The sequence below is a fragment of the Crocodylus siamensis genome, chromosome 5 (genome assembly GCF_052110815.1).
Source record: "Crocodylus siamensis isolate JL-2025a chromosome 5, ASM5211081v1, whole genome shotgun sequence".
Taxonomy (NCBI): Eukaryota; Metazoa; Chordata; order Crocodylia; family Crocodylidae; genus Crocodylus; species Crocodylus siamensis.
Window position 1 is genome coordinate 150925679 of NC_143399.1, and position 22875 is coordinate 150948553.

The 22875-nt window shown below is 46.6% G+C and overlaps 2 protein-coding genes and 1 long non-coding RNA gene across 8 annotated transcripts in view; 2 read left to right on the top strand and 1 right to left on the bottom strand.

Moving 5' to 3' along the window:
- Positions 1-22825, top strand: part of HOXA3 (homeobox A3) — a 43793-nt gene extending 20968 nt beyond the window's left edge. For 2 of the 5 annotated variants that reach the window (XM_090046682.1, XM_090046684.1), the window contains 2 exons: positions 19059-19641; positions 21181-22825. In XM_090046682.1, the coding sequence (XP_089902808.1) occupies positions 19176-19641; positions 21181-21950 (1236 nt within the window). In that variant the 5' untranslated portion in view covers positions 19059-19175 and the 3' untranslated portion in view covers positions 21951-22825. Of the gene's footprint in view, positions 1-4257; positions 4438-8303; positions 8385-10128; positions 11532-16279; positions 16426-19058; positions 19642-21180 lie in introns of those variants that run through there. The other 3 variants (XM_090046680.1, XM_090046681.1, XM_090046683.1) reach the window with 3 other exon arrangements.
- Positions 451-3697, top strand: HOXA4 (homeobox A4). Its single transcript, XM_090046705.1, has 2 exons — positions 451-1107; positions 1490-3697. The coding sequence occupies exons 1-2, from the start codon at positions 537-539 to the stop codon at positions 1813-1815; spliced, it is 897 nt and encodes a 298-aa protein (XP_089902831.1). The 5' UTR covers positions 451-536; the 3' UTR covers positions 1816-3697.
- Positions 9996-16411, bottom strand: LOC149864756 (uncharacterized). Of its 2 annotated transcripts, none has more exons than XR_016442268.1 (3): positions 16271-16411; positions 11819-11986; positions 9996-10133 (listed from the first exon to the last, which is right to left on the bottom strand). It is a non-coding gene; the product is annotated as an uncharacterized LOC149864756 (long non-coding RNA). The 2 variants fall into 2 exon arrangements; XR_016442267.1 differs by having other exon boundaries at positions 11819-15078; positions 16271-16410.
- Positions 22826-22875: the final 50 nt, after the last annotated feature.

Consider the following 22875-nt stretch of genomic DNA (forward strand, 5'->3'; position numbering starts at 1 on the left):
TCCAGCTGATCCTGGAGTTGGGCTCTCCGGGGTGGAAGGAGGGGGGACTAATGAGCAAATGAAGGGCAGTCAGTGGCACTTCTCGGAGTCTGGGGGCTCCCCAAGAGGCACAGGGCACCCCTTGCAGGCGGGGTTGTTGCTGGGGGGGTGGTGGAGGGTCTCTGGGCGGTGTCTGGGGCTCCTTGCGCGTGAGTCCCCCCCAGCCCGCACACACAGCGGGGGGGGAGGTGCAGCCCCCCCTCCTCCCCAGCGCTGCTCCGCGTTGCATTTCCTGATCCGGGGTCCGCGGGCGGCGCAGCCATTGGCCCGGCCGGTCAGGTGGTGGCGGGCGCGGGGGCGCACGTGTGTGTGCGTGTGTGTGTGTGTGTCTGGCGCGGGGGGGTGGGGGTGGGAGGCCCAAACTTTGGCGGCGGCGGGCACTTGACAGCGGCGGGCGGGGGCGGGCGGCGGGGGGGAGGGAGGCAGGGGAGGGGCCTCGCCGAGCCCAGAAAAACGACAACGCGAGAAAAATTAGTATTTTTGCACTTCCCAAATTAATGACCATGAGTTCGTTTTTGATAAACTCCAACTACATCGAGCCCAAGTTCCCGCCCTGCGAGGAGTACTCGCAGCACGGCGGCGGCGGCGGCGGCGGCGGCTACCGCCTGCACCACCCGCACCAGCCGCACCTGCGCCCGCCGCCCGCCAGCCCGGGCCCGCCGCTGCCCGACTACTACCCGCGGCCGAGCCGGGAGCCCGCGTACCAGCCGCCTCCGCCTCCGCCGCCTCCGCCTCCTCCGCCTCCGCCCGAGGCGCTCTACCTCGCGCAGCCCCGCAGCTACCCCGAGGCGCCCTACAGCTACGGCACCCCGGGCCAGGAGCAGCCGCCCCCGGGCGCCTCGCCTCCTCCTCCGCCTCCTCCTCCGCCTCCGCCTCCTCCCGCCGCCAAGGGCCCCCGCGGCCAGCCCCAGCCCCTGCTCCCCGGCCACGTCCTGCAGCGCCACTGCGAAGCGGCCCCGGCCGCGGCCGGCCCCGGCTGCGCCCTGCTGCCCGACAAGAGCCTGGGTGGCGCCAAGGGCAAGGAGCCTGTGGTGTACCCCTGGATGAAGAAGATCCATGTGAGCACGGGTGAGTCCCGGGGAGGCCGGCCGGGCCGGGCAGGGCCGATCCCCACTTGCCGGCCTCAGGCGAGACGCCCTTTGTAGCCGGGGCCCTTTAGGCAGAGATTTACGAGCCGCCCGGCTGCTCGGGCAGCAATTAGAGCCCCCATAAATTGAGGCGCCCTGGCAGCGGCTCTGGGCCGCGCGACTTTGAAGCTGTTCTCTCGCCCAAATGCCCATCAGCATTTTTTATTGCTCCTCGATTGTTTCCTATTGTCAACAGCCCGTGAAAAGGGTTTTGCTCCCTTCCCTCCCCCCCCCTTCCCCTCCTTTCGCAGTTCTGGATCTGATTGGAGCCGGGTGTGGAGTTATGCTGTAATGATTCTGTTCCCTTGCTTTCTTGCGCCCAGTCAATCCCAATTACACCGGAGGGGAGCCCAAAAGGTCTCGCACTGCCTACACCAGGCAGCAGGTCCTGGAGCTGGAGAAGGAGTTCCATTTTAACCGGTACCTGACCCGGAGGCGACGCATTGAGATCGCGCACACGCTCTGCCTGTCCGAGCGCCAGGTCAAGATCTGGTTCCAGAACAGGAGGATGAAGTGGAAGAAAGACCACAAACTGCCTAACACCAAGATGCGCTCCTCCAACTCCTCCACCCTTAGTCAGCCATCCAAAGCACAGACAGCGGGCCACCATCAGCTGGATGGCTCCACACCAAACTCCTCAGCGCTATAATTATTTTTGATACAGAGAGAGAGAGAAATATATGTTTGTTTGTGTTTTTTTTCCCCAGCTGCCTATTTTTGTTGCTGGTGGTTGACCATTCGGACCAAACAACTGTGTAAAAACAAGAAACAAAAAAAGGAACAAAAAATCCAGAACAAAAAGTCAGAAGAAGGAACGTGCTCTGTACAAGGGCACGTGTTGAAACCAAAACCTGGACAAAAAAAAGTCTACATTGTATACAGCTAATGATCCCATTACCTTCATTTTTTTTCTATTTATGGAAATCCTCTGTAGCCTCAGTATTGCAGAGGGCTGGAAGTAGTAATGGATTGATTCTGTACCTAAGAAGGACTCTTTTTGTATATACCACTTCCAAATAAAATGCGGTTAACAAACAAAACTACGAATTTGTGAGACACTTGTGTAAGACAGTGACTTGAATTGTGTTGTTTCGTGGAATGTTCGTGGATTCTCATGTACACACACGCACACACGCACACGCAAGAAAGCAGATCTTATTTCATGGAGGTTTTAAAAGCTCTTATGAAAGCTGTCCCCCTACAGTCTGAGGGGAAATGTTTGATGTATCCAGAGTAATTTAACTGTTTTAAGTATAGCCCCTTGCGGTAGTTGTGATATACTAGTGTCCCCCATATCCCTTATTGCATTTATTTATATACATATATATATACATATATATATATATATGTATATATATATATATATACACTTACACACATATATATACATATATATATATTGCTATAAAGGCTGTTGCTGTCTTCATATCTGGCACCCTCTAAATCGTTTGGGTCCGTGTACAATTTGTGGATTTTGGTGTAATGTATATAGTGCCCAATGCTGGTAATAAACAAAATGTTCTGTACAAAATAATTAAAGGCTTCAAACACAAATTCCTGTAGTTCCGTTTCCTACACTTTCTGCTTTACTGAGATTGCCGCCATTACTGAAAAAGTAAGAGCTTAGTACGTTTGAACTGAATTGATCTTGTTCATACTGTTGCGTTTCAAGCTTAGCTAAGCACATGCTTAAGTCCTGCGGCCATGTTGGAACAACAACAACAAAAGAATCCCAGGGCACTATGAAACAAGGAAAGGTGTTATGTATTGCCTAGGTGAGTTGGTGAGCTGTACCCTTCAGCAACAACCTCAGAGTCTGTCTATTCATGTATAAACCTTTAGCCATCTCCCCCTCTGTGTACAGAGAAATGGAACTCATACATGAGCCAATGGACTGATGTGAGCTGTTCTGCTGTAGTAAAGGTACACAGTTAGCCATGATAACAAAGCCATCCATGATAAGTAGCTAGTCATTACTTATTCGTTCATTTGGCATTTATTGTGCCTTTTCAACTGAGCAGCACGTTGTAAGGGAAAATATATGAGTGATGACAGAAGTTTCCTTAGTTTCCTTGCCTGCCTGTGTTGAAGATGCGTATTTTGAAATGCCTGGAGAACGCTGTAAGAACTTAATGAAATTCTGGCCAAGCCAGAGTTTTAATTGATAAATCTGGTCGAAATATTTATGGAAAAGGTTATTCAGGTGTGTCGCATACAGATGAACCTTTTCACTGTCCTGCATAGTTAAGAAATACGGTATCAGAGAGGCAATCAGTAAGAGGAAATGATTTGTCTAACGTTTTAATTCATAAGGATATTCATAAAACTTTCTCAAGAACTGGCTAGGCCTATTGCAACTAAGCAGGAAAACTTGCCAGCGGGTCGTCCATCGCTGTATTCCTCCTAGAGGAGAATTGAGGGCCAATGTTTTTTCTCCACGCTCACAGCAGCATATACTAAATTCGAATCAATGATGCTGAAGGGAGTGAGGCCAGCACGAATTGGTTCCAGGACTGCAACACGCCACAGTTCTCTCTGTAAGAAAACACAATATTGTAAGCATCGCTGCCTGTCCAAGGATAGGTATCATTTAAATGAAAAATTTAACATGTCACTGGAAGAGTATGGTCCAATTCAAAGCTGTGGCGGTTGCAAATACATTTAGCAAACAGTGTTGCCTTTAAACTGAACAACAAACAGGCCTGAATAGTATGTTTCCCTTAACATATTGCTGTTTACTAAAGCTTAAAATGTTTACCCATGTCAGATGCCTCATTATATAGGAAACAGAACAGATTTGAAAGTGAGGTTACTACTGCTATCTCCCTCTCTTCCACCCCTGGCTCTTTGTTTGCTTTATGGCATAGAATTTCCTCTCCACTGTATTTTAAACAGAATTAGTACAGAATGATGAAAAATCCCAGTCCTAACATTTTTAAGGGACCAGAAAAGATACGCTTTATTTCTGAGGATTGTGCTTAAAAACCTATTTTTCCCGTTGTAAAACAAAATTAAATCACGCTGAAAATAGCAATTTTACTGAGAACCATTAATCACCTCCTACAATAAATACTTCTTTGTAATTCAACAGCGGTTCTGAAAGGCATTCTCTTGGAAAAGTCTGTGAAGACGCAAAGGATTTTCCTGGAAAAAATGTGGCCATGTGTAAAGACACAGCATCCTGGCTGTCTGCTAAAAAAAATTATACTTTCTTGGTGGAGTTTCAGTCCCGGACAGCAAAATATCACATGGCAGATTATCATCATTTAAGGTACATTTTCGTTTTTACCCTCCTCCCTTCCCTTTATTTTTAAGCTGCACGGTGGCTGATCTGCGAGTGTGACTCTGATTCTGGTTTGATATATAAGCTCTATTACAACAACTTGGAAAATTACATCGTCGGATTTAAGCTCTCTCATTGTCCTCCCTTTGCTAGGGCAACCCCGAGAGTTCACAGAAAGGACAAATTTTCTATCCCATTAATTGTTTTTTTTAGAGGAGCAGACTGACCCTGCAAACCCTTGACCTTTAAAGACAGTATTCTTTTTAATCCAGCACTTGGACCTAAATGTCTCGCTGGCTTGCTTTCCCCGGGTCCCTCTCGCGCATTGAAGCTGCTTTCGCCACAAAGGAGAGCGGCGCAAAATGCTGGAGGTGGAAGCTTGTCCATATTTCACATAAAGGCAAAATCAGGTCCGAGTCACTTGGATTGTCACCGGTCGAGCCCAGCCGCTAACCCCCGCCCCTCCAGGGAGAAAAATGGTCTTTTTCAAGCCCTCCCTGCCAGATCTGCCCAGTGTTTTATTACACCAGGAGCTGAGCTGTGAGAGCCTTGCAGTGTGGACTAGCTAGCACCTTTCTGCGCTGGGACCTTGCCCACTGCTGGGACAGTGCAGGGGCGCTGCCCCCCAAGAGCTAGCTGCTTTTGGGCATGGGAAATAGGGGCGAAACCCCCGCGGATGGAGGTTTCCACAGGGTTGGCACCAAACTCCCTTTTTTTTTTTGCCCCACATGATCTCTTCTCCTGCCCCTGCCAGCCTTGTGGCGGGGCCAGAAGAACTGGTTCCTGCTACTGGGGATCGCTGGGCCAGCGGGAGGGGATCGGGCTGCGCCAGCACCTCCCTTTCACCAGGATGAAAATATCGAGGAGAGATTGTTCTCTCCTCTCGGCTGCATCCTGTGACAGCCGTGACAGCAATCTCCACGAAGAGCAATAAACATGGCGAGCTGGGGGCCCTCTCCACGACTTTTGCAGCACACAGCCTGCAAGGCCTTTCAAAAACACATTCTCCCCTGGTCCTGGGTTTGCGGGGTTTGCTAACCCCATGAGCACCTGATAGGATCTCTACCTTTTGCAGCCAGGGCTGTCCTACGGGGACCCTGATGCCTGCTTGCTCTATCACAACCCATCCAAGGCCCACAGAATGGGCAGAACTGGTTTTACTCTCCCCTGAGCTTTTGGAAACACAGTGGGACTGGGTCTGACCTCTGTCCTGGTCCTATTGACCTCTCTGGAGTCACTGGTGTCAGAGATGGGAATGAGGCCCACTGGTTCAAATTCATCCCTAAGCTGAAGGCCGGGGAGGTAGGCTGAGGGTGCTTCTCAGCACACTTCCTAAATACAGATAGGAAAGCTCTTTCATGCTCTCCCATACGAGGTGTAAATGGCAATGTAGAAAAATTCTTTCCAGACGCGGATAATACCAGACCCGTATTCAGCAACTGTGAGGAGCTGGTTCTTTTGTCACTTTTAAGAGCATTATAGGGGCAAAATTAGAGACTACCAGTCTTGCCATCACACTACGGTGTGTAATATTAAGAATTACGAGAAGGATGGATTGTAATTACGCATGTTAACACAGTCTACTGCAGACAATAAAAACCCAGGTTCAAATGACTAATTTAAAGCTAGGACTGAGGACCTGCCTGATCTTGCTACAGCAGGACAAGCACAGCACTATTAATGTCCAAATGATCTCCCAAGAAACTGGAAAGCTGTCAAAACCAAGCGAGATTATGGGACCTAAATAAGCAAAAGAGAAACCCTGCACTAGTAGATAAAGGTGTTGCGTCTGTTCTTGTGTAGATATTGAAATTTTAATCCTTTGGGTCACGTGACTCATTAAATAATTAATGCAGATAGTCAGCAATGGATCTGTGGCCGTCAGTTCTCACTAGGAGTGATTCTCTCAGAAGTGAAACTCAACTTCCTTTTATTTGAGTTTAAAAAACTGATTTATCTTGAAAGATTCTAGACTCCCTAAGAAAGCAGTAGGGACTGTGTTGGTGAGTATCTAGTGTGCCTTTCTAGCTTGATTGCTTTAATTGCTTGTGCTTGCTTTGTGGAGGGCTGCCGCGCATTTACTTAGCAAGTTTAATATTTAGAAATGTTAAATCTTTGTTTTAGCTGCCTTGTGGTCACATTATGGCTGTTTGTGATTAAGTGTTGCCCAGGCAAACACATTCGATAATGTTCTAATTCACACTGTGGAAGGCTGGATACCACAGTGAAGGAGCACTGCTTTGTTCAATTTTCCTGGCGCTAATAAATCACTGGCTCCTAATGCAGGGCCAAAAAAGCAATGGAAAGGCAGCGAGCATTGTAAAAGGAAAGTCATGGGCAAATTTCTCTCTGACTCATTAGTCTGAACGATTTATGTACGAAGTTAAAGTGTCGCAATGAATATTAGAGTTTGGGATAACAGCAAAATTTTTTTTTAAAAAGTCATAGCGTTAGTAAAGTGCTTTATTGCTACTTAGCAACTCTTTCAAGAAGAAGTATAGTTGTGGATTGGGGCAGTATAAAATAACCTGGCGTGGCTTAATAGCTCCAAAATAAATAGCCAGAAGTCGCTGGCACCATTTTGAGATACACATTCCATTTTTAAGGGGAGAAGGGGATCCAGTCGAGACGGGAGGATCAATTCTTTCTTGCAGTTTGTCACGGGGCAGTTGGTTAGGAGTGAGCTGTAGGACGAGGTTCCCTCTCTGGCCCCTGGATTTCGGGGAATGGGATGAAAAGCAGAGCTAAGAGTAACAGCGCCCAGCCCTGGAGATCACTCTCCAGCGAATGGCACTTCCCACGTCCTGATCGTGCGGGAGTGGATTTTAGCAGTCAGCGCAGGAAATTTATGAGAAGGCAATAAACAGCCTAGTAAGCGATTATTGCATTACTTTATGTCGACTGCAGTTCAACACAAAATTTAAAATTATTATAGTAATTATGGAACTGCTAACGTCCTTTCTCGAAAACCTCTCCCAAGGCAGGCTTAATGTTTGCCAAGGCTCAGATGACATCCTTCCAAGAAACTGCGTTATTTAATTATTAGCGTTTACTTTTACTGAGACTCTTAGGTCGCACTAGGTGGGATCATATCAAGAAGAATGAGTGCAGGAGGTATACGGTAATATGCGAGAAATACTATGTAAATGCGAAGCAATACAAATATTTAAGGAATATCTGAGCAGAGAGGTTTCAGGGCGGATAAGCTTATTAACTAAAAAATAAAATAAAACAAAATAAAATAATTAAAAAAACCCCCCAAAACCCTAGCGTGGAAGTGCTCACTGCTCTAGATTTTTTCTTCTCCCAAAATAGTTCTCAGCAAACAGTTGGAGGGCCCGTTCACTCCCATTGAAATCCATTGTAAACTTTTCATTGAATTCAATGGGAACAGACTCGGGCCCGAATTCTTAAGTATTTGAATAGAAATTGCTAATATAATACGTCCTACATTAAAATTGTTTTATTCAACAAAAATGAATACCACTTGTTGTGTTTAATGCCTCTTCATGATTAAATGAGCCTAAACAAAAGTTTCCCAGAGGAAAATAGAGCATACATTCATGTAAGGAGAGTTTGAAATGACAAGATTTCCAAACACTTGGAGACAGAAAACATAGTTGTCTGCGAAGAAGAGCATGCTTTTGTTTCTCAGATATTTCTCAGTGCTCTTTATTGTTGTAGCAAATAACATTTTACATGTTACAGTGATCAATGGAGTCCCTTTAGTTACTCTCTGCACTTCCACGATTGCAGCCTTTCAAAAGTCTTAAGCAAACCAAGCACTGTCTTTGAGTGGACAAACAGCTTGCTTTACCATTCTCATGTAGGTATTGCTTGTTGCGTGTTTACAGAAGTCCTGGGCACCGAAAAAGACGATCCCCTGAATGATAGAAGCTGGGAACAATTTAGTCCACGGTCTGAAATTGTGGGAGGTAAGAACGATAATCTACTTGCGGATACTTTCTGGAAGATTTAATTTACCCATAGGCGAGAAGTCATTTGCTTAGTGCTTGCATAGAGAAATAACCTGTTAGAATGAGACTCTGCTGTGATAAATATTTAACCTAGTTGGAATTTTCTGGATTCAGTCGATTCATCTTCTAGGGCTGGTGAATGCGTGTGTCCGGACAGACAAAGAAATATAGGAACCCCTAGTAATAGCCAGCCTTCTAAAGGCATTGGGGACAGGAAGGGTGAAAAGTAATTGAAAGAGGTTGATCATTTCTTTGGCCATTCTTGGTTCCCAAATCAAAGTCTCAGAGCAAGAGATGGGTAGTTGGAGCAATTATAATGCTGGGTTGCTTCCGTGGCTTGCTGTTTTTGATTCACTTGAGTAGTTTTGTAGTGACTCCTGTGTGAGTCACTCATTTGCTCTTATTTTAGAAAACCTGGCTTTTGTTTGACTATATGTGCACCAGAATGGATCCGAAATAAGTTTCAGGTATTTTATATATCCTGGCCTTTTCTGAATTCAGTTGGGTCTAAGTTAGTTTCATGATTCAGTTGTTAGAATCATTATTGGAAGGTGTATGTATGAATGTATGTATGGGGATGTGTGTACGTGTGTGTATGCGTGGCTGTAATAGAAATGTAATGCTTTTCAAAGTGCTAGTGTTCTTTGTCAATGAAAGGAGAGAGAGGGTTATACGGTTATTTCAAATTCCTGCTTATTTTGGGATGCTGATGTACAATTACTGTGGATTACTACCTTTTAAAAGCAGCCATAAATTACAGGGCTACAAGGGCTTGTTGTGTTGATTTAATAGGCTGCTGAAACCTTTCTTACAAGGAAACACTGAAAATGTCTATTCATTCTCATTTTATGGGGGGGAAGAATAAGCATTTTCAAGCATGATTCACATACCTATAACATTTGTCCGGAAATATTTTCAGATTCTGAATATTAATCCAATATTCACGAGGTCCACTGAGGCTCAGTAAAGTTGCCTTTAAATAGCTTCATTCGATTTTTAGGGTTTGTTTTTTTTTTAATCCGATTTAAAATTAACAAAATCGAATGGAGCCAACTTCATCCGTATCCAGTGCATGGATGCAAGTAAACAGCTTTACGCCCGTACAAATTATCAAGTGTTCCAGGCAAAGAGGAAATACTAAAACATCTCTATGAACTAGTGTTTCCAACTCCACCTTCCCCTGAAGTGCTAGCCTTACCTTTAAACTAATGAAATAAGCATGAACATGAAAGAGAGGGAGCAAAAGTATTTTGGAATCTATTTACATCAGAGGTGTAGGGTTACTTACAATGCTAATATTTGAAATCAAATCTATCACGAAGAGGCTCACTTCATTCACACAGATTAAAACTTCGCTTCTGCAGTTATCGCTGCTTGGAGTCTCAGCTCAAAGCCACGTGAAAAAAAAAAGAGTATCAACCTTCCGAGAAACTGCATATTTTCAGCTTTTAAAAAATAAAAAAGGAAAGTTTTCAGGTCTGCATTTGGTAGAGCTAGTAAAACATAATACTGAATCTCCAGGAGCATTGTATTCTATTGGCTGGTGATGCTTTCAAGTCCTTTTGAATTTATCTTTGAAAACTCGTAATCCTGATACTTGACCAAAGAAAATGAATTCCAGAACCGATGAAAGGGAATCATTTTCAGCTGCGATCCAAGACCCCGTAAAGTTTGAAAGACTTTCTTTCCGTTCTTCTAACGCACACCCTAAAGAAGGAATTAATATATCAGGAAGTTACTTTTCCTAGGAATTAATTTTTCCACTGCATACACTAAGTTAATTGTTAAAAAGTAGTTTTATCATTAACTTGATCATTAATATAAATAAGGATGCTCATAGAAATAGTTTTTTTAAACCAATGGCCAGAGCTAGCGTTAAGGCATTTAAGCTGAAGCTGAACCCCTGACTTATGATTGTGATTTATTGCTTTTGTAGTTTCTATCTGCTCAGGACTGCAAGTTCTAAAGCTATCTTCCTGCTTTTGAGTCAAAGCAGTCGATAACTTTTTACAAGAGACCCACGGAAGACTTACTATGCTTTTTTAGCTTCTGCTTCATTATGCATTAATTTCAATTGCATTATTGACAAAAAAAACCCAACCCTTTGTGCATGTGTGTGTGCATGTGTCTTTTATGAGACCTAAAAGCACTTTATTGAAATCAGCTAAAAATTCTTCTTTGCATATTTCACCCTTGCTTTAAATTTAGTAGGGTTAAAGATAGCTTTAAGAGCTATAGAGGTGTAGATGTTGTGTGTGGCTAACGTGCTGTGTTTTCTCAGATATTTCTTCATTCAGGTTCTTGGCGGGCCCCTATAACTATGGAAGTCACTTCCATTTGAAAAATTGCAAATTCTCCTTCTGTTTTAATGTCACGCTGATTCTGTTGTAAAGTCTACTAATATTATTGATGGCTTTAACTTCCATCTGCCTCTTAGGTTCCACTTTGCAATCAAAATCAGATTATCTACAGTTTGTCCATGAGGTCCGTAGGTGATAAAATTAATTGCACAAAAATTATCTTTCTATCCATTAAAGTAGAGGCGAAGATGCAAAATGGCAACAGAAGGAGAGCCTGAAAGTTTCTTCAAAATTCTAGAGCGGGGCTTGGAAATATTTAAATGAATCCATATATTGTAATGCAAAATTATGACAAGAACTTCCCAATCTTCATTCACCAACCTGGAACAGTGACATATTTTTTCCTTAACTGTCTTCAACAAAGTTCTGTGAAATCCAGGTCTCTTTTGTTATCTAAAGTACTGTGTAAATATTAAAAACTGATCAGCCTTAGGAGGAAGTGTATGTGTTCACATTAGCAGTTCATTTTGCAAGTTGACTTGGGGGAGGTGTGAGGGTGATTCTTTTTTCCTGGAGAGTCAGATCATTTCTTTCCAATTTGTTTTCATCTTCAGAAACCTATAATTTTGTGCATCACTCAAGCAGTTGTATAGGCAATGCGTAAGCGCAGGTTTAACAGGAAAGTCCCAAAAGATGTTGCAAAATTCGGATCCACCCCAGTGAAAGAAGACGCATTCTGCATAGTGTGTTACAAGCACAAAAATCAACTATAGTATTAGAAGAGACTCTTTTTTGCCTTTGTCAGGTAATTATAGCTCTTTTAAGTTTCTACAGATGCCCTGATGTAAAGTGTGGGTGTTAAGCAAGACCCATACAATAGCAGTATAGAGAAGGCGGTGGGAAAGACTGTTAGTCATTAAGGAGTTCCTTATTGAAAGAATGGTATGAAGATTTGACTTTCTTACTGGACTGCAAAGCTCACCGCTGTTAGATGTGGTTCAGTGTTGCAGGTCAATTTAAGGAAAAGTCAGTTAATTAGGGTTAATAGAAAAGTGCAATGTAACCCCATAATATGGAAACAATTCCTCTTACCTTGCCTGTGATTTTGTGTAAAGAACTATTAGTGTGGGAGAAAACAAATGCAATCAGCTCCATCGCCTGATACATATTTTTTCTCTTAAAACTCTTCTTTAATGGGTTTGGTGGAGGCTTTCAAAATCAGAGGATTGCGCTTAGAAATGTTGTTCCTTCACCGATTCCCTATTTCAAATAAAAGGATTTAAGTTGACGTATGACCACGTGAGCACATAATACAGCGCATTATTGTGGCATTTGGAGTGGAGACCCGGGCTGGCTTCGTCTGTGATTACGCTTTTCCAGTTTCTGTTCAGAGCAAGAACTGCTTTCTATTATTCCCCCCCCTCCCACCACCCCCTTCCTCCCTTGCAAGAGCCTGCCATTTCGGTTTGCAGCCTTGGGTCCTTATGGAAAGATTCTTGGCGAGCTGATAGGACGCGATGCTTCGTTAGAAAGGATGGATTTTATTTTAAGGTATTTCCGTTGATTGTTCATTTATGTGGTGAGTTATTGCTGGTCAAGGCAAAGGTCAGGAGAAAAGGCTGAAGGGTGTGTGTGTGTGTGTGTATGTGTGTGCGCGCGCGCGCGCTGAAATCAAGCTGCCTTCCCCCCTTTGTTTCAATTTGCAGCGGAAAATACAGAAGTATCTCATGGCAGCCAACACAGCAGAGAGTTTCTGATTATTGGGGTTTGGTTTTTGTCCCGTAGAGATGTCGTGTGTCTTGGCTGGCCTGAGCCCCTGCTAAAGCCTCTGTATGCTGCTATTCTCTTGGTCCTTTATGATCAAACAGCGGCACGGAGGAGGCTTTATTTTGATTATTCTTTTATACTGTAATGATTGGAGCGGCTTTGAGAAACCCTCCTCGCCTGGGGCCGGGGCTGTGGCTATCTGGTTTTCTGGGCGATTGTTTTGCCGATGCCGGCGCTGGAAATCGATGAGTATGCAATTGTGCTGCCATTTTATTTATGATGCTTAGTGCTACTTTGTTTATCCTGCCAGGCGGGCTGGGACTCGCGCTGCTTGGCGATTCCCTTAGTCTGACCGAACCCGGATGCACCCGACAATGATCTGCCTAGGAACAAATGCTTTATGCCCATAAATCAGCTTCTGGAAATGTGCTTCCCTCTGAGCGGGGCTCTTGGAAAGCCAGAAGTGGGGGGGGGGGGGAAGGGAAGGGGGTATCTCTTGTAGGAGCAGTACCACTCTCCCTAAATTCTTCTCCCCACCACCATGTCCTAACCTGCTCTACAGAGATCGGGTCGAAATGCGCCTTAAATTACGAAAAATTAAAGGGCTACTTGTGTTATAGAGGGGTGCATGTGTTGGGAGGAAATTACACCCACCAGTGGGTTCCAGCTTTGGGAAAGGTCAGAGTGCGGAGCTGTGATTTATGTTTCTAGTGAGCTGGGGCAGCGGGATTGTCTCGATGTTGCTGTCCCATTTTGTCCCAGATTGCTGAGCACTTGTAATTACTCAATTTATGAGCGGGTCAGGGGCAAAAAATAAAAAAATAAAAAAATCAGCCCTTTAGAAACAAAACGTTCTTTACTTGAACCAGAAAGGCCGGTTTAAAACTTCCATCCACTCCGAGCAAACGGAAACGGAGGGGGTTTTTTCTTCCTTTTTTTTCCCTGTTTTTTTTTTCTGTTTAGCTGCCAATGTATATCCTTAGCTCAGAGCTGGCCCAAAGAAATGCCGTTTTTCTCTCCCCTTCCACCATGAAACACGGCCTTCTTTATGGGAGATGCTGAAAGGAGAGCTCTTTCGCTCCCCACAGCGTGTTTAAAAGCTAAAAACTGCCTTCCCGTGTTTTAAATGGGCCAAAACGCGCCGTGCAAATAAAATGTAAGCTTTAATTGCAGCTCAATTACTTGTCATCGTTTCTTATGATTTATGACCCAGTTCGGGCGCATTTTGACCCAGTTAAAACACTCATAAATAAACCAGTCCCGCCGCAAAGGCTGCGGGGGCGCGGAGAGCTGAGTGGAGCAGGGCTATTCCGAGCCGCTTTATGCCTGTGTAAACCCCCCAGATGTCGAGTAAACACACAATGAAGTGTCAGCTGTGACTTTATGGCGCTCGATAATATACACCCCGGCACACATTTGAAACAGGTGTGTCCGCAAGATCTGCCGGGGCACTCCGTGGAGGGCGGCTAACGCCCCCGGTCAGCCCGGCCAGGACTTTGGGGTACACTTCTTTGGGAATTTCTTCCTCCTCTAGAGGAGGCAGAATGTGCTCCACTAGCCCCGAAGTGTTAATACATTAGATATCCTGGGAGCTTCTGGTTCAGAGCAAGCCCGATAAAGATCTAGCTGGTCTCTCTTCCGCCCCGACTGACGACGTTCGCGCTGGTCGGGGCGCCCCACTCCAGCCCGAGCCCTCCGGAGAAAGCAGCCACGTCCTCGTCGCAGGACGCAGGGCAAATGCGTCCCGGGTCCGACTCCGAGCAGTTTGCTCGGCTCTTACCGCAGAGAGGAGCCGGCCCTCTCCTCGGGAGAGCTGCATCAGTTTCTCTTTGCGTGGACGCGGCGGTGGAAGGAGCTGCGCCTTTATAGGATGCATCGAATGACACCCGGCCGGGGGGGCAAAATAAGAATAAATCGCCGCCGTATTTTCAAATGACAGAGTTGGGTAGTGAGAACAAGAGGCGTCGTGCGAGGCGATTAGCGAGGGCTTTTCTGGCGAGGTCAAAGGCATCGAGGAAAATAGCTCAGTAATTCCAAGGGACCCAATGTGCGAATTGAAATACCTTGCAAAATCTGCGGCTTAAAGCCAGTATCTGCCCCCTCTTCCTCTCCCTTTCCCCTCCAAAAAAAAAGTTCCAGCCTCTCTGTATCTCTCGAGTCCGAGCTCGGCATGCCCCCATCTGAACGGCCGAGAGACGCTGAGCGGAGAGTCTAGTGATCCAAAAGCGGCACCGACGCCCGAGCCCGCAGACCTCTGCCATCTCCCCAGTCCCCCCGCTTGCTCCAGGGGGGCTCTGGGGTTGCCTCTTGCTATTTTAGGCGGCCGCGGGGAGAAAGTCAAATCAGCAGTTTCCGAAGGAAGTGCGGGGTTGATTATTGACTAGAGAGGCTTTTCTTCCCCCGCACCCTCGGAGGGGCGGCTGGGAGCAAAATGCCTACGAGGGAATTTCTGCCTCTTCTCCCCTCCTACGCTGCCCGGCTTCCCCTTTCATGTGGTGCCATCGGTTGTGCCACACGGAGCAAGTGTTTTCTGTAGCAGCGCTCTGTTTACAGCTCGGGTGCATGAAGTCATAAATCTTGTATAGCTATAAATGACAAAAACCATTGGTATGCAGAAGAGGCCACCCTGGCCTTAGCCTGCTTCTTATTCTCACTTCTCCCTGGCTTTGTTCGTGCTTTAAGGTGACACCCTGCTCCCTGGCGGCTTCCACGCACTAGTTCTATATTTTTTTTATGCCTTAATTAACGAAGTAACGACAAATTTACGCCCGGTAATTATTCTAAATCTCCATTTAACGTGTTTCGCCCTCGCCGGCTACCTCCGGCTGCGGTACAGGCTTCAACTCGAAGCGCGGGGGGGTGGAAGCGAAAGGTTTGCCGGTGTGGCGGGGGTCACATTTTACTGCTGGGACACTTGGGTAATTAAAAACAAGACAAAACAAAACCAAACCCACTGACTCAGGCACAAGCTGCGTGCAGGCTGCATATGTGAGTACACACCCGCGCACGCACGTGCAGGGTGCATCTCCGAGGGGGGGGTGTACACACGCGAAGGGGAGAGGTGACTCTGAGCTGCTCTGTACGCGGGCACGGGACGGTGTGCAACTGTGTGTGGGGGGGCATTTCTCTGCGTGTACATCCGTGTGTGTGTCCACATGTGTGCGTGGGGACACATCTGTGTGGACGTGTGTACCTTGCTCGGTGCGTGCATCTCTGTGTGTGTGTGTGTGTGTGTGTGTGCATGGTGGAGGGGAGGTTGCACACCTCTGTGTGTCTCTTTCTACATCTCCGCCTGTGTGTGTCCATGCGTGCGTGTGCACCTCTCCCCGCGCGCGTGTACTCACGCGCGCACCAGTTAATCATTAGCCCCTGTAATCATTCCCATCCTTCCCCCCGGAGCCGCGCGCGGGGGGCCGGCGGAGGCTGCGGCCCCAGGCTGGGCTGGGCTCGGGGCGGACTCGCTCCCACAACTTTTCGGCGCCCGGGAGCTGCCGGCAGCGGGCCGGGGCCGGGGCCGGGGCCGGCTCTCCCCCGGGCACCCCGTCCCCCGGCGCGGGGAGGCCGCCCTGACCCTTTGTGAGCGCCGTTTGTCTTCATTAGCATAATTTCCCCGGACTTCAGTGCCGGGCGGGCTGGGGGGAGGGGGGCGCTCCCTCTCCCTCCCTCCCTCGCTCCCTCCTCCCGCACTGCCTGCGCTCCCCCCGCCCTGCCCCGCTGCCCGCGCCCGCCGCCCGCCTTTCTCCCCCCAGCCGCGTGCAGTAGGCATAAGAAACATACCCGGGCTGCGCGGCACTGCGCGAGGGACGCCCTGCCAGCGCTGCCCCGGCCGGGGGAGCCGGGCGGATGCCTTGAGCCGCTGCGGAGCCGAAGGGACCGGGCTGGGGTCGCGCCGCACCGGAGCATGCTGCCCGCCCCGGCCGCCGGCCGCTAAGGTAAGGCTAGCAGGCCCCGGCCGCGCCGCGCCGCTCCCCGCCCGCCAGGCTGCGCGTCCCGGTGATTTATGACCGCGGACTTCAATCTCGGTTCAAGAAGAGTTCACACGCCCGAGCTTCCTCCCAGGCAGTGACGGATCCCCTCGCCCCGCGAGCCCAGGCAGCCGCTCCCCCTGCCCTCAGCTCTGCTTTATCTGGCGGGCCATCTCGAGGGGGGCCGCCTGCCTCTGCCTGCCGCCGAGGGGCCGGGGGCTGGGGGGGATCAGCTCCCTGGGGCGAGGGGGGCGATGGGGAGCAGGGGGGGCTGCCCGAGGAGGCGCCTCTCCTTCCTGCCCCCTGTCCCTCCGGGGATGTTCGCACGGCTCCGGGGGAAGGAGCAATGTTGGCCCTGCGCAAATTGGGGGGCGGATTTTGCACCCCCAGGTGCGTCCCATCCAGGTTGGGGCAGCCCTTTGTCTTCCGTGGGGAAGAGGGCAGCGCTGGCAGGGCACCGGGTCTGCTGCAAACTTCTCCCCCCTCCTGCCCCGGGCTTTTCTTGAAAACACGGGCCACGCCGCCCCCGGCCGCAGCACGGCCTGGCCTCTCCTCCCTTGCTTTGCACCGCGGGTACCCCCAACTCAAGTTGTCTTTTCTTTTAGCTCCTGGGGTGCGGTTGCCTCGGCCGCAACCTGGTTTTCCCCTCAGCAGAACCCGCCCGTGGCAGCCAAGTGACTGCAACAAACTTTAACTTGCCCAAGAGCCTGGGGGACGTCTGCGGTGACCCTTGCTGGGAGGGTGGGAAGTGCAGTCCCTGTTACTTCTTCATCCCCGGGCTCTTTCTCTCCTCTTGCGATGTCCAGTCCTCTGGATCTCCAGGAAACGCAATGAAAAATACGCCAGGGCCTAAGAAGAGCGGAGGCAGGCTATGGGAATTAATTGTGCATGTTTTACAGGTCTCCACTAGTTTATTAGTTCAAACGGATCCAGAGGGTTTGATTGCTAACAATAGAAATGGAACCGCTCTGCCTGGAAAGTTATTTCTTTCATTTGCTTTAACTGTAACGAAGGGCCGGGCCATTGTTTTCTAAGAAACTTGTAAAACTTGTAGTGTATTTCTGTGGGATGTACTGGGGAACGTTCCCACAGGCGTCTGAGATTGCTAGATGCCTTGAGAAAGAAAATAGCAGGCCGCACAGGAGTAAGAGACATTAAGGGGAACTGTTTTGACCTGGGTAGACGAAGCTGTTTGTCAGCAGTGGGGCAAGAGAGGGTGGGGAAGGGACTGTAATTTCGGAGAACAATGTGTGCTCGAAGTCCTAGATTGGAGATAACATTCAGCTCTCCTCTCTTCTTACTGAGGACACATCTTTAACTGGTTATTTTCAGACAGGTAAACAGTGTGAGTTAAGAAAAACCGATTCGCCCGGTCTGTAGGAGCATTCTGTGGTTTGTGTGTCCATCTTCTCTCCCCAGCCAAATGACCCCCATACATCAAATTACATAGCAGTTGCAAAGACAGAACCTATTATCGCTAAGTTGGAAGGAAAGTTCAAGCCGTGGTCATGGAGATGAACACTGTTTTTTTCTGGTTCCTAGTGGGTCCCCGTCTCGTCCCCCTCAAATCTGCCCTGTTTTAACTGGTAGAATTTGGTAGTTTCTGTGAAAAAGTAACACCTTAAAAACAACCAGAAAGAGTCTCTCGATCCCTTTCTGGATTTGATGAGCTCTTTCTTATATTTCTTGGTTCCTAGAGAAAAACAGACCGTGTCTGGACTGTTTCGAGGTGGAAGTAACATAGGGATAGAAATTCCAGAAGAGCGAGCACCCCCTCGCTGGAGAATAATCCCCCTTTAGGACCAGCCAGATCCCAGTTTCCAAATTATGCCGTGTGCTAATTTAGCAGCTTTAATCCCAGAGTAAATCCGCTACAGTTAAAAACTGGTTTATATGGGTGAGGTGGGCCGGTGTTAACATCCGAATATCAACATCTCATTGGTAGCTGCTTAACCCGCAATGTGCTTCGAGCGAACGTGTGTCCGCTCGCTTTGTTGGTACCACGCGTTCTGTGCACACGCACCGGGTGTCCCTCGGACTCGGTGTGCTATGTTAAGCTCCTCAAATGACACTGCTTGGATCACTGTTTTCCCTCTGTGACCAAGGGGACTGCACTCTGAAAGCAAAAGGGCCTCATTGCTCAGATGAACCGTAATAGAAATACTACAAATAACTCCCCCCACTCCCCCCGGGTCCTGGGGAGAGGATTCCCACAGCCGTGAACTGGAAGGAGGGAACCCACCCCCTGTTGTAACCTGCACCTTTCCCTTGATCCGCCTTATCTCGAAGCGCTGTATTTAAATAACCTCTCTGGTTCCTCGGGTGATAAAACGATAAAACAATCCGCGGTGTTTAAAATAAATAAATAACAAAAGAAGAAACCCTAGAAAGCCCCTCTCCTGGTGCAGCAAACCACATATTTGTAGCTGCCAAGAAATCTAGGCAGCCTTTCTATCGAAATTCTCTCCGCCTAAGGCCAAGTCATGCTGCTAAATATTGCTGACCACTTTTTCTTTTATGGCTTTCATGTCACTTAGCTATTGAAAGTAAGATGGATTTGTACTATTTCTTCACTCTAGTGTGCTTTCCATACACCCTAGGTCTACCCGGAGAGGCCATTGGAGGAAGAACGTCACGTGACAGAGGGGTGCCAATGTTATTCTTTAAGGGTGTCAAGACCCTGTCAGTTTGTGAAATAAATATTGGGAAACAACGAAATGCAAAAAGCGACCTACTACGACAGCTCTGCAATCTATGGTGGCTACCCCTACCAAGGAGCAAATGGTTTCACTTATAATGCTAGTCAGCAGCAATATCCTCCGTCTTCATCACTTGTGGAAACTGAATACCATCGACCTGCCTGCTCTTTGCAGTCACCTGGCAGTACTGTGTCCCACCATAAGGCCAATGAAATCAATGAGAGTTGTATGAGGACCATCACCAGCCAGCCCATTCAGCCCCCAGTTATTTCAGAGCAGCAGCAGCAGCAGCCTGCAGCCCAACAAGCACCGCCACCACCTCCGCCCTCTGTCTCACCACCTCAAAATGCCAGCAGCAATTCTGCCCCAGCCAATACTTCCAAGAGCCCGATCATTAACTCGCCCACCATGTCCAAACAGATATTCCCATGGATGAAAGAGTCTCGGCAAAATACAAAGCAGAAAAACAGCAGTTCCAGTTCAGGTATGAAATGCGCTTACATTATGAGTGACTGGCTTATGCTGGCAAGGTAAATTGTAGCGTCATTTTTTTTCCATTTTGTTTATAATCTTATTTCCAATATAACTTCCTAACTGGGTGTCTTCTAGAAAACGTATTGAATTGCTTTAAAGTGAGCTTGAAAAGCAGTGAACTCAGCCCTGCAAATGAATTCCAGCTTCTTTTCCAAGCCCTTCTTCCTGGTGTCTGAGGGAGCTACACACTTCTGAAGTCTATAATATTCCATCAGTAGTGCCTCCCTTCCATTAGATTATGTCAATATACAGAGGCCCAGGCCTTTAGCCAGAGGCAGGTCCTGAGTATTTTGTTGGCACAGTGTTATTATATTAATAAGACACTGACCTATCCCTGCTGAAGTGTAATACGAATAAAAAATAGCTCATAATCATCTCCAGTCAGGATCAATGCTTTACTTATATTCAGAACCCAGTCTTATTTTAGCAGATGGGTTGGCAAAGTTACAAGTCTGGTAAACAAAGATCAGTTCCGAGTACAATAAAGTCAGGTCCATCAAATATTATTTGAGGGATAATCATGTATCTCAACACTGTTATTATGTAAGGGAAGACAAATAGATGATAGGAGTGTGAGGGGCAATCCCTAGGCATTCTATTTATATTAACTGCTTCCTCCCTTTTTAGTGTCCCCTAGAAATGGATTCCAAACACTTTGGCATGTAATCTTTAATGTATTTCCTAAACTTGGATAATCTTACATTTTACTATTTGGCACTTACATGTAAAATCTTACATTTTACTGTTTTAAATCATGTATGATTTAAAAAAGCAATATGTTTATGTGTGTATGTATATACAAACTAGGTAGATATGTGTGTGTGCATATGTGCACACATATACACATATATGTGTACATAGTTTGTATATAAGGTGCATATATTAATGTATATGCATACATACATATTCACATATATGAAGGTCTGTGTATATATATACCATATATGCTATAGCATTTTGATCTTATACTTGTTGTATATATTGCATACATGATATATGCATGCGTACGTATAAGGTCCCTGTTTGTATGTTCAGGTTCTCAAAGCAATCCAGGGGATTTGGGCCCCTATTTTCCAAGAAAGGAAAGTATCTAAATCCCCTCGCCTGTTTTGAAACCAGTACGTGCCTTATGTAAAGAACAGCCAGATGTGTGCATGAAGAATTCCTGCTACTCGCTTTTTTTGCATCTTCTTGTCTTGTATAAATGTTATTTCAGGGAAATTATGGTATTTGCTGTTGTTGTTAATGGAGGCAGCTATAGTCATGGAGTGCCACTTCCATGGTGAAGGGAAATCATCGTGAGATAGTTAAGGCTTGTATTTCCGTATGTTTTAGCTCTAGAATGATTTATTCGACCGGGATATTCTTAGGCCAGCTAGCCGGAATCTTCAGACACCACTCCTAGCCATGGTGTCTGGACAGGCATTGTTTCTGGTCGCTGTGTTCAGGTTCCACCATGCTTATTGTATTCTTTGTGTGATTTACATAGGTGAGAGTTGCGCTGGTGATAAAAGCCCTCCAGGGCAAGCCTCCTCTAAAAGAGCACGCACAGCTTACACAAGTGCCCAGCTGGTAGAACTGGAAAAGGAGTTCCACTTCAATAGATATCTGTGCAGGCCACGAAGGGTAGAGATGGCTAATTTGCTCAATCTCACAGAGAGACAGATCAAAATATGGTTTCAAAACCGCAGAATGAAATACAAAAAGGATCAAAAGGGAAAGGGCATGATGACCTCTTCAGGAGGACAGTCCCCAAGCAGAAGTCCTGTACCTCCCGCTGCTGGGGGGTATCTAAACTCTATGCATTCTTTAGTAAACAGTGTTCCCTACGAGCCCCAGTCGCCTCCATCATTTAACAAGCCTCATCAAAACACCTATGGCATCCCTGCATCATATCCGACTCCTCTCAATAATTGCCCGCCTCCTCAAAAGAGATACACGGGGACAGCAGCGGTTACTCCTGAATATGATACTCATCCTCTTCAAGGCAACGGTTATGGGAATCCACATATACAGGGAAGCCCCGTCTATGTGGGGGGCAACTATGTGGAGACCATGACAAATACTGGCCCTTCCATCTTTGGTCTAACTCATCTCCCTCATCCTTCCTCTGCCAACATGGACTACAGTGGGGCTGGCCCAATGACCAACAATCACCACCATGGACCTTGTGATCCACACCCAACATACACAGACCTTACTTCTCACCATCCTTCTCAGGGAAGAATTCAGGAAGCGCCCAAACTCACGCATCTGTAATAGACAGGAGTTACTGAGTGAAACGTGGAGTCCCCCAACTTTTTTAAAGTACTTTCCGTCCCTCCAGGCCCTCCCCCTTTTGTTTTGTTTTGGTTTTTTGTTTGGGTTTGTTTTGTTTCCTTTGGTAAAAGCGTTTTCTAGTTTCTGTGACGTAGCAATATTTGTTGCTTGAATTGCTCTATAGTTTCAATAGTGAATATTTATCTTCTTGAACTGTAGCCTTGTGTCTCGCTTTGGGAGTATACATAGGCTTTATACTTTACCTTCTACACTTTTATCAAAACAGGGTATATGAACAAATTTTCTATACAAATGATTCTGAAATGTGAATTTGTTCGTACATGATTGATCCCGCGGGGAAGCAATTTTTTTTATTGCACTTCTTTTAAATAGCGAGAAAGACATCAAAGGCGCTTGAACAGGGATTCCCTGGACAATTATTAATACGTGTAAGTCTTTCAATGTGTGTATGCTGGTGAACATTCAGATTTATTTATATTTTTTTTGCAAACATTGAATAATCTAAGTGTTTAAAATTTTATTTATCCCCATCTGTTCATATTTATATATATATTAAAAAAATTCTGTACCCTGAATATTCAGGAGGCCGTATGTTAGATGGCATATTGGCACACGTAGGAAATATCGTTTGGAAGGAAACTCTAAGTCCTTTATGAAAAAGTAAATATAATGATGCAATAAGATCTGGGAGGAAAAAAAAGAGACATAGATCACAATTTGAATAATTAATGCTTTGTAACATCCAGCAAAACGGCAAATGTGTAAACCTGAAAACACTAGATTTGTTTTGAAAGTTATACATTCCTTGCTGCTCACGTTCTGAAAAAAATAAAGTTTTTATTCTGAATAACAAAGAGTTAAGAAAATATTATTTGCTTAAAAAAAAAAAAAGCCGCACATCATG